Genomic DNA, 10,465 nt, shown 5'->3' with positions numbered 1-10,465 from the left:
TAGTAAGCCACCCCCTTCTTCACAAATCAGAAATATTCATCTCCTTTTTTAATTGGCATACATCACTAGCGACCCCCCCTTTGGGCTGGCACAATCGTGGCAAAAGTACAAGGAAACAGAGAAAGGAACTGCAGATATTCTTACAATTAAGCTTGCCAGAGTGAGACCTAATATGATGAATTGTCATTGATTTAATCTCCTGTTCTTCCTTCCAAATGTCATACATAATTGAGCTTTGCAGAGACATGAAGTTAATTGGGTTTTAACCACTACAAGTCCCAGAATAAAGTCCCAAAATGCAAGAGAGTCAAAGGAAAGTCAAATATATCGCTCTGACTGGCAAGCTGTCAAACCAACTGTATTTCACAAATTTATCTTCCACAAGACAGTGCATATGTTCAAAATTAAGCATGAATGTAACTAGTTGATTATCTAGGCTGGATTGTATGTTAGGCCTACAGCTGAAATAGATTTGGGCAGCTCGATCATCCGCTCACCTGGAAGCTCAGAGTTCAGTGGAGTATCAACAGCAGCTCAGCCTCACCTGCATAGGTGCTCATATGTTTACACATGTAGGAATTAAAAATCAAGTACTACAAAGCTTAGTGTAAGCAGGTACATTGTTTTGATTTCTTAGGAATGTCACTGTTGAACATTTTACTTGAACTTCATGTATCTACATCTTTTAAACTGGGTTCAATGAGACTATTTGCAATATTTATGGTAAGTATGAACTAATACCTGTGCAAGATCAGAGTCCAAGCAGATGAAGCAGAAAAATACAAACAGAGATGTTCATTACTGATTAACTCTCGCATGTGAAAGAGAAGTCTACAGATTTGGAATATACCAATTACATCCAACCTGTCATATTCTTCAGCTGTTGATGCTTAGAAACTGAGCAATAGAATTGTTTTCACAGGCATGATTACAGCCACTATTTGGAGACAGAATTAATAAGATGTAAAGAAGAATCGTTCTGAAAGATAACCTAAACCTGTGAATAGTCAAGCACAAATGAATGCATTTGCAGGAAAGCAATCAAGATAAATCAAGGTTATTTTTTTAAGTGTGAAATTAATGACTATAATATGAAGGACTAAACTTGTGCTTTTAAAAACTGTGATACTTTAAGTAGCCTATACAGTTTTCAAAAGAAGTATTTGCACATCAATTTTCTACTGAGTTACTTAGAAATTATAGTACTGCCTTTTTTTTTTCCCCCTCAGTATCCTTTTCTTCTTCATCTCATTATGGAAGTCCACAGTTAACTTCTGAAAATAAAATTAAGGGTGCTGCAGGCGAGGTTTAATATTACAGTGCTCCAAGATAATGCCTTCTGCAACATTTAGGTAGATGGGTACACAAATGCTTCTTTCTTTCCCGTAAGTAACGGTTTTCTATTGCTTTCAGACACCAGAAAAAACTTTGTCTGGTGCATCTAGGAACACACACCCTTTCTAGTTACAGTCTGTTACTTGCCTCTAAATCAGACACTGTCTACCTAGTACTCAAAAGTAGTATCATCTCTATATGTTATGCTTTTAGAAAGCAACCATTTGCCTTCAAAATTCATCTTAAAAAAACAGGAAGCGAGTTTCTGTATACCTTTCTGGCCAACAACAGCGTAATCACAGTAGAAAGACTCTGAGTCTTTCTTTTACAAGTATGCTACACAAAGAGGTATGCAAGAAATCAACAAACGTGGATCTTTTTGTAGAATGAGCACAGTGATATAGGCAAACAGCAAAGGAAGATTTTTTTAGCTATTTAGGTTTTGACATTTTGGGCTGCTAAAGAATTGGTGCAGGGCTGTTTCCAACCTGAAATTAAAGGCCAGTAAAAGCAAAAAAGCTCAGTAAGGCAATGTAAAATTGACAACTAATCTAAACCTTACCTTTCTAATGACATTCTCAGAGTCTGAGCAAGGTATAAATACTAAAATTTACTACATTTCATACATATGCCTACAGGATCTAATCTCACCAAGGAAGTGTGACATTTTTCCCAATTCATATTAACTTTCTGCAAAAATGAGAGAAAATACTTTAAAATTTCTTTACTGTGAAAATACAGAGAAATCATAATTCACCAAACAGTTAATTATACAACAGAAAGCAGATAAAGACCCCAAGAGGAGTCTTGCTACTGGTTACAACCAGTAAAAAGAAGATATACCTAATATCCTAATACAGAACTAGCATAATGATTTTTCTGGATACCATAGTAGTTGAATTTTTTGATGGCTTTTTACATGCTAAATAAAATCTAGCAGTAGCAGATAAAGTACAAGGAGTTGGCTACGCATTTTGGTGAAAGAAAAGTTTTGAGACACCAAATGCTAGCACAGCTTGATTTCTTACTCATTTTATAGTAAATAATATAGACACAAGTAAATATACAAAGAAGAATCCCATCCACAAAAGCCGACATATTTCTTTTTGGTTGAAGGATGAAATTTTAGCGAGTGAGCACTATCGGTCCACTCGACTCTGATAGCTAGAGATTGAACAAGATCTGAGCATTAGGTGCAAGACAGAAGCACCACTCTTCGTTTCCATGGAGCTCCAAACGTTGTTTAATTTTCAAAACTCAAGCTTCACACATAATTAATTCTTTGTGAGTATCCTGGTTTCAGCTGGGATACAGTTAATTTTCTTCTGAGTAGCGACTGTGTTTTAGATTTAAATTTAGAATAATGTCAATAACATGTATTGTCTTAGTTGTTGTCAGGTAACGCTTATGCTCAGCTAGAATAGAGTTAATTTTCTTCCCAGAAGCCGCTGTGTTTTAGAGTTAATATGAGAAGAATGTTGATAATACACTGATGGTTTGAGTTGCTGCTAAGAAATCAAGGACTTTCTCAGTTTCCCATACTCTGCTGGTGAGCAGGTGTACAAGAAGCTGGAAGGGAGCACAGCCAGGCAGCTGACCCAGTGGGCCCAAGAGATATTTGATACCATATAACATCACGCTCAGCACACAAATGGGAAGCTGGCCAGGGGCTACAATTCACTGCTCGGGGATTGCTGCTTAGACGCAGAATGGGTATCAGTCATCAGGCAACTGAGCAATTCCTTGTGCACCACTTGTTTCGTATATCCTATCACTATTACTATTCCTGTATTCTGTCTTCTTTTGTTGTCCTATTAAACTACCTTTATCTCAACCTTTTTCTCCCCCCACAATAATTCTTCCCATCCCACCAGGGCAGGAGGAAGAGAATAAGTTGCTACATGTTCCTCATTACCAGCTAGGTTTAAAACCATGACACTGCAGAATGAATGTTTAGAAATTAGTTTAGAAATTAGTTTACAATTAGTTTAGAAATAATTACAAAGAACAAGAACAGTGCTTTTGCTAATGAGTGCAAAAGCTTAACTCAAGTAGAAGTTGCTGATTTTGCATTTATGAATGTATATAAAAATACACTCATCAGTACTTATTTTCCAGCTCATAGTCGGGTCTTGTTTGAGATTCAGCTGAAAAAAAATTATTGAGATCTGAATTTGTAATAATCTATTTCAACCACTAAATAATATCAGTAACGCTTATTTCTAAACAGATAACTAAACAGATCTAATTTCTAAACTCAAATTGGAATGATAATTTTCAATGTTGATGTCAAGATAAGTGACAAAGCAAGTTTAATATATTTATGTATAGTTTTATTATTCGTGATCCAATCTCAAATATTTTATAAAATATTAAGCAAAGATTATTGCAGGTCTTGTCTGTATTTCTTCAGCACATTGAAAGAAGCTACACTGAATTTTCCTTTGCCTGTAAAATACTGAGGAATCAATTTATATCAGTTTTGACAATACTACTGTAATATTTCTTGTTCTGCTGAATTTAACAAAGGAAGAGAGACAGCATTCACACAGGACTACTGGAAAAGAAATAAGAGTTTGTTATCACTCTACACTGATTTTCCTCGGTGGACCTGACAAACCAACCCCTGGCCAAAAACGTAATCATAAATAGTAATGCAGCTTCAGAAGATCTTGCACGCTGACCAGTATAAGGAGTGAGTACATCAATGAAGAAGAATAGTTCTGGTTGAATACTTACCATTGTGTGTGCTGCTCTTGTATAGTGCACCATTTTGAAGCTCAGGATGTAAAAGATAAAGTACTCACTTCTGACTTTTTGACGGAATATCCTCCTGTCTTCTCTTTTTTAATTCCTAATGTTCTGGGCCAGCAACATTATACATTAGCATAGCATCTCCCCCTTTCATTAATGCAAACCATTAAAAGTAGCAGTCAATATGGAAATAAGTTTTAGTGTTTCATAGGAGACAATATCTGGATCCTTGCTCCAGGAGTATGAATACCGTAGCAGTTTGAATACGGTAGCTTTACCATACTTCAATGAATTATTCATAGGTCACGATAGAATATGTTACGCACTGCTGGTTATATATTCCACCTTTACAGTTTCCTTATTTCTAAAATATGTAACTCTTTGTCCACATTACCAATACACCTTCAGCCAAATGCTGGCTACAGTCATTTCTATTTATAAAAGAAATAAAAATCTCCCTTCATCTTTAGAATTAATTAATTAACAAGTGTCACCAAGCTTCCCTTTTTTCATGCTGTCATGGATCAGAGGAAAGAAAAATGGTATTAAGATAGCCTGCCTGAAACAGATTCAGCACCTCTGCTGACATTTTAATTAATAAAAGTAAGAAAACTTTCTATTTTGTTACAACTGCTGTGACTAGTCTCACGGTTCTCTGTCGTAGTCTCTCCCTCCCTTTTCTTTTCTGGGGTTTGTCAAACATTGCAAGGACGGCAAAAGGAAAAAAAAAAATAAGATATGATGTGTCTATAATACGACTAAACTTTACAAAGGAGGAGATGGGCATATAAAACACCTACAAGTACATTGGTATCACTTTTTAAATCTGCAAAACAGCATATAAAAATCCTTCCATAAAGAGGCTTTTCAGCTTCATGGAAGAAAGACGTAGCTTACACAAAAGCTAATGAATGAAGGTGTTTTACATTCGATAGTTTAAAGAGCAAATACTGTATTTGCTTTTGTAAGCGGACTCTTTGCAATATATCGTAGAAAAAAAAATTGCTGTAAATAAGCCATTTCTCTCTGAGCTTACTGAGATTTGCCACTTTCTCAAGAGTGCCATTCACTGCTCTAATGGAGCTCAGGGAAATACCCTCCCCAGAAAAAATTAAATCGTTATTAACGGACATATATATTCTTCTGTTAAACAAAACAAAAACAAAAAAAAACCCCTTTCTTCACTAAATTACTTCTGAATGGTTCCAGAATTATAAGAAAAGTAAGCAGAGATGGTAAAGTAGAAAAGTGTATAATGTCTTATACTAAATATACCATCACAATTTTGAGCACATTAACAAAAAACCTTGGTTGCTACTGTGTCCCTGCCTACTTCAGCTTTTATCAACATGTGCTGTGAAAAGCAAATTCAAGTTTTACACAATTTTGACAACTGTTACTTAATGACAGACAGGTAGAAAGCCCAAGTTAGTATTTTCAACCCTAGTAGCTGCCACGATAAGTGGTTATATGACACTAAACTTTGGTAGCTTACTTCCAAGTCTGTGTATAATACAGGGTGACCAGGGAGGCTATTATAGAGCTTCTTACACACTGCTGTCAGTATTAATCATCTTCCCTCAGGTAGGCCAAACTCTCAAACTTAAATCCTCCTTTGATTTTACCACATAAATGCAAATACCCTTTCAAATACTAAGCAACTTTTGCAAAACTCTGAGAATTGTCATATTCAGACCTCCTGGTTACTGTGCAAGTAATACCCTTCCTATTTCTAAAAATTCAGATTTTTTGAGAGAAACTACAAACAAGACTGCATTGCACCAGCTCAAGGGTGAGAAAATCCCATATTACCTCCATGGGAAACAGAGGTCATGTCCCAGATGCAAGCTTCTCACCAGGTACCCATGAGGGCAGGACCAGCACTGGCTCCCAGTGTGCCTTAAGATTTGCATAATTCTTTTCCAGACAGCTCTGATAGTGTTCAGTAGGGACTCAAGGGCAATGTCTTTCAAAATTGTGTCATGTATACGGACCACGATACTGGACATATGCCTACCATGTGCTATTCAAATAAAACCCACAAAAGCTATACAAGCTTATTCAGAGTCAGAAGTTCAAAATAAGAAAACAGAAAAAAGGTGACTTATTTGTAAGATGAAAAGAGCATTACAGTGGGAGTTCACTTTAAAAACCAAATACCAGAAAAAAAGTTTATTTCATGCAACTTGTACCTGTCTAAAATTAGAATGAGTGTCTAGATGACTTCTTAATCATAGTGATGTATGAAAATCATTTGATTAAAAATGTGTCTCCCAGTGAGACGACAAGTTCTAATATGCCAAGAAATCTACCACGTTGTTAACAAAGACCTAAAAAAGGAACAAAGCTATGTAAGTCTTTGTAAGACATTACATTTGATGAAAAGAGTTATTATTACCCTATGATGTCCACAGTATCAGAACAGGAAACAAATTAAGATACACTTTTAAAATAGTCATTGAAAGTACAGTTCACTATTGTGAAACTAAAGCATAAGGTTTGTGTATTTTATACATAAATAAGTGTTTTGAGAAAACATGGGAAAAACCAAAGCATATGTCTTTGAAGAACTTCTTAAATTGTTTAAAATCTTTTAAACGTCAAACAGTTTGCACTAATTTTCATCACATACCAAACCTACAGCAATTAAATTACTGAGTTGGTAGGTATTTTTCGTGCTTCTCAAAAGAAAATACTGCCTGGATTAATGGAGTGCTTGAAGAGCGTTGATCATACACCATTCTAGCAGCCCACAACACGGACACCTCTACAGGGGTCAATTTTGTGGCCAACGTCAATTAACATCTCAGCAGTGACCTGGGCAAGGACATAGACTACAGGCTAACAAGTTCTCAGATGACAGTGAATTAGGAGGATGAGATGGCATGCCAAATGGCAAAGCTTCAATTGGAAGGATATTACTCAGCTTCAAGACTGGGCCAGAAGATACTTCCTGAAGTTCAAAGGAAGCGCAAACGTCTGCAGCTGGTGTGGAAAAATGCCACGTGCTGGGAATGGATGGCCGAACTGTAGCCCTGCTGAAAAGCAGCAGGCATTTACAATGCGTGCCAGGCTGCAAAGGAGCCAACAGTGCATTCTCACTGCAACATGGGAAAGCCCATTCCGCACTACACTGGCTGCGGATGTGGAGAGCCCGATATTCCACACGATTCAGTGCTGCTGAAATTTCACATGCTGTCTAAAAATTATAATTTGGATAGAAGCCCCCAGACCTATCCTCTATTAACTCATTCTCTTTAGAAACAGCACAAAATATGTGATGATATCACCCAAGGTTACAGTAAAAATATTAATAAAATATTTTGCACAGAATCAAGAGAATTCTGCACTATAAGAAACTGCTTTATGGTACATCTGCCAGCACTTTCCAATTTCTGATTAAGACTGCAAATATTTTGTGAAGCATTGTTTTGTGTTTCCTCCTCTTACTAATGAAATAATTTAACATTCAGTAAATTTAAAAAGTGCCTTCAATACAAAGATTTAGCATATCACAGATTTTTGTTTAATTCTACAAATGTTAATGCTATTTCTATTTAAATGAGTGTCAAATAAGCAATTATAAAAATAAGTAAATCAGTGATATCTTCTTTATTGTTCTCCAAGTCTTAGTTTGCATTGCAAATAATGGCATTCACAAAATACTAGCAGAACACTGTAAAACTAAAGGGTTTATTTACGTATTTAAATTAAAAACCCACTTTCAAAAACAAAACCACAAGGACACATAGCTTCTGTCCCTCAAATATACCTGCAGTCATACACACATAATGCTTTCCAATGTCACAGTGAACTGCACATAAAGACTGGAACATGAGGTGGGCAGATGTTTAATAATGTTGTTTTTAAGGAACATGCCACAGAATAATTCATTGCTATTTTGCACACAACGTGCCAGTTTGATTCATAATGTAATATCATTAAAGCAAGTATGATGAAGTGAACCGAATATGATTGAAACACCAAACTCTTAAATATTTTCATTTTCTTATAAGGGCAATTTCAGAGCTATGAAAAAAATCAGACTAGATGAGGTTCAACTAGGAAAGAAAAAGATACAGTTCTTTGAATAACTCAAAATTTTCTTTGGACAAAATTCTGTTAATCTGCACACAGTTTTTTCATACCAGATATTCATAAGCAATTCATAAGCATTCACAGTTCTTAAAATTCTACTTAATATTTTCTTTAGGCTTTCATAGTTCTTCCTGGTAACAGGACTGTGTGCAGACATTGGAGTTTATCAGTAGCTAGGTGCTCTGCCAGTTGCTTTGCCATACAAACAAGGGGGAGAACTAAATGCATATTAAATAATCAAAGTAATCTCAGTTTTGTAAGGACCCGACTCTGCAAAAGGAAGAAGCAGGTGGAGAGCTGTGTATGTGTGGTAAACTACAGAGAACTGTTCAGATAGCTTTGCTGCCAGGATCACGTATATATCTAACAACTTTTTTAGGTCTCATTACTGGGATCAATCTTAAATAGAAAAAGTCAAGTGTACTATGTATGTCTAGAAAGAAATACAGCATATATGCATGAAATCTAACCTATCATCAGTGCCTGGATATATAACACATGCATAAATGGAAGACTAGATCATACCATATGGAATGTATTTTTTACTTAATAAAATTAATTTTTTTTCCTTTTATTAAAATCTGCCCTCCTACTGTTAAATGTTTCAGAGATTTTCAAATAGAAAGTTCCAAGCCTTCTCCCACACATATTATTTGAGGCTTAGCAACAAATAAGAGACTTGGTTCTTAATCAAAAAATATAGAATCACTTTATGAAATACTGTAAAATATAACTTTGCACAAAAGCTATTTTGGCAACACAAGTAGTAGTTGTTAGCTACAATGCATGGGATCCTCTGCCATATTCTGAAATATAAATTTGGATAAGAGCAGTGGATGGGGAAAAAACCAGGGCCAGAAAAGTAAACAGTGTGTGTGGCAGAAAACAGCTGCATTTACAGTACTACTCAGCTTCCGGAGAGAAGCCAGAGACCTTCCTGTGAACTATTTATGTAGTTTTAATGCTGCAAAGCTTCAGAAATTTCTAATTATACAAGCAGTTACAGAGAAATGAGATTCACTGTGAGACTACATCCAGCCTGTGGTAACAGTGATGATTGCATTTCAGCATCAGTCACCTAGAACATGAACTTTCTCACTAGCAATTCATATGCATTTAGCAAAACTGCATGAAATTCAACCACTTAGTAGTTTCTTTTCAGACTGATTATACAGTCAGCTTCCCAAAGCTAAAGCATGTACAGTAGATCTCATTCCTCTGAAATATAGTCTTTTGATTTTAAATAATGCAGGTTCTCCAATATTTATATAAGAAAATTCTAGTGCCTTAAAAATCTGCCCTTCACACAAGCCTAAGGATACATATTTTAAAATTACTTACTGTACATCTTCATATTTTGTTTAAGGCATGAACAATGGCATATGAATGGGAACAGCTTCTGGAAAAGCATATCTTTTTGACAAAGGCCAGTCCAAGCACATCACACCAAAGGACTAACCTGAAGCCAGAAATGACAGTATTGTGACAGAAGAGTTTTTAACAAAAATAGCTGAAACAAAATGGATATTTTTCTCTTTTTCTTTCTTTTTTTTCTTTTTTTTTTTTTTAAATTTAAATTACATTACTCTTAATGTCTGTTTAAAGCACCAGTTGCAGTTTTGTGTTTACCATCTCTTCTGAGTGACTTTGGATAACTCATCTGCTTCTTTTGTTCTGAATTTTCAGTGTATGAAACTTCAAAAGGTTTCCGTTTCTTTTTTTTTTCTTTTTTTTTTTTTTTTTTTTTAATGGCTGCTGCAAAATTAAAAAGATCCAGAAGTGGTCAGGGGCCTGGTCTAATGCACTTTCAAAAGTCTGTTATAAAGATGAATATAAATGCGAATGATAGGTTTTTCTGTAGACCCACAAACCACGCTTAGCTATAAGAAACATATTGTGCATAGTTATTCTTTTCTTCAGAGTGATATGTTTACTAGATCTACATTCTCAGTTTACCAGAGCACAGGGATTTCTACTTTACTAAATCCAGGATCCTTTCGCAGTTCCCAGTAGGTATCATTGGTAACCCAGGCTTCTCTTTGATTAGCGTCAATAACTTTTCTGTAGAAAGGGAACAAAGAAAACCAAAAAAAACAGAAGAGATGAGGAAAAGAGTTCTGACCATAGATCTCTGCACTTAAGAAATGTGAAATCAAATTCCATACCTCTCTGGTCTAACCCAATAATACATCTGATTTCATACTGCTAAAGGACACAAAATCAGTCAGGGACTTAAAGATCAGCCTATACTGATGTCAGACATGGAAGATGTAGAAAA

General features: G+C 35.5%; 1 protein-coding gene across 9 annotated transcripts in view; it reads right to left on the bottom strand.

Moving 5' to 3' along the window:
* Window positions 1-2,214: 2,214 nt before the first annotated feature.
* The window catches only part of OSBPL6 (oxysterol binding protein like 6), a 106,441-nt gene continuing 98,190 nt past the window's right edge, over window positions 2,215-10,465 (bottom strand). For all 9 annotated transcript variants that reach the window (XM_054070169.1, XM_054070166.1, XM_054070173.1 and 6 more), the window contains one exon: window positions 2,215-10,248. In XM_054070169.1, the coding sequence (XP_053926144.1) occupies window positions 10,140-10,248 (109 nt within the window). In that variant the 3' untranslated portion in view covers window positions 2,215-10,139. The remainder of the gene's footprint in view (window positions 10,249-10,465) is intronic.

This window comes from Cuculus canorus, chromosome 6 (genome assembly GCF_017976375.1).
Source record: "Cuculus canorus isolate bCucCan1 chromosome 6, bCucCan1.pri, whole genome shotgun sequence".
In the NCBI taxonomy this organism is placed as follows: domain Eukaryota; kingdom Metazoa; phylum Chordata; class Aves; order Cuculiformes; family Cuculidae; genus Cuculus; species Cuculus canorus.
The sequence above is the reverse complement of the archived record's forward strand: the minus strand, read 5'-3'. Positions and strand labels throughout refer to the sequence as shown.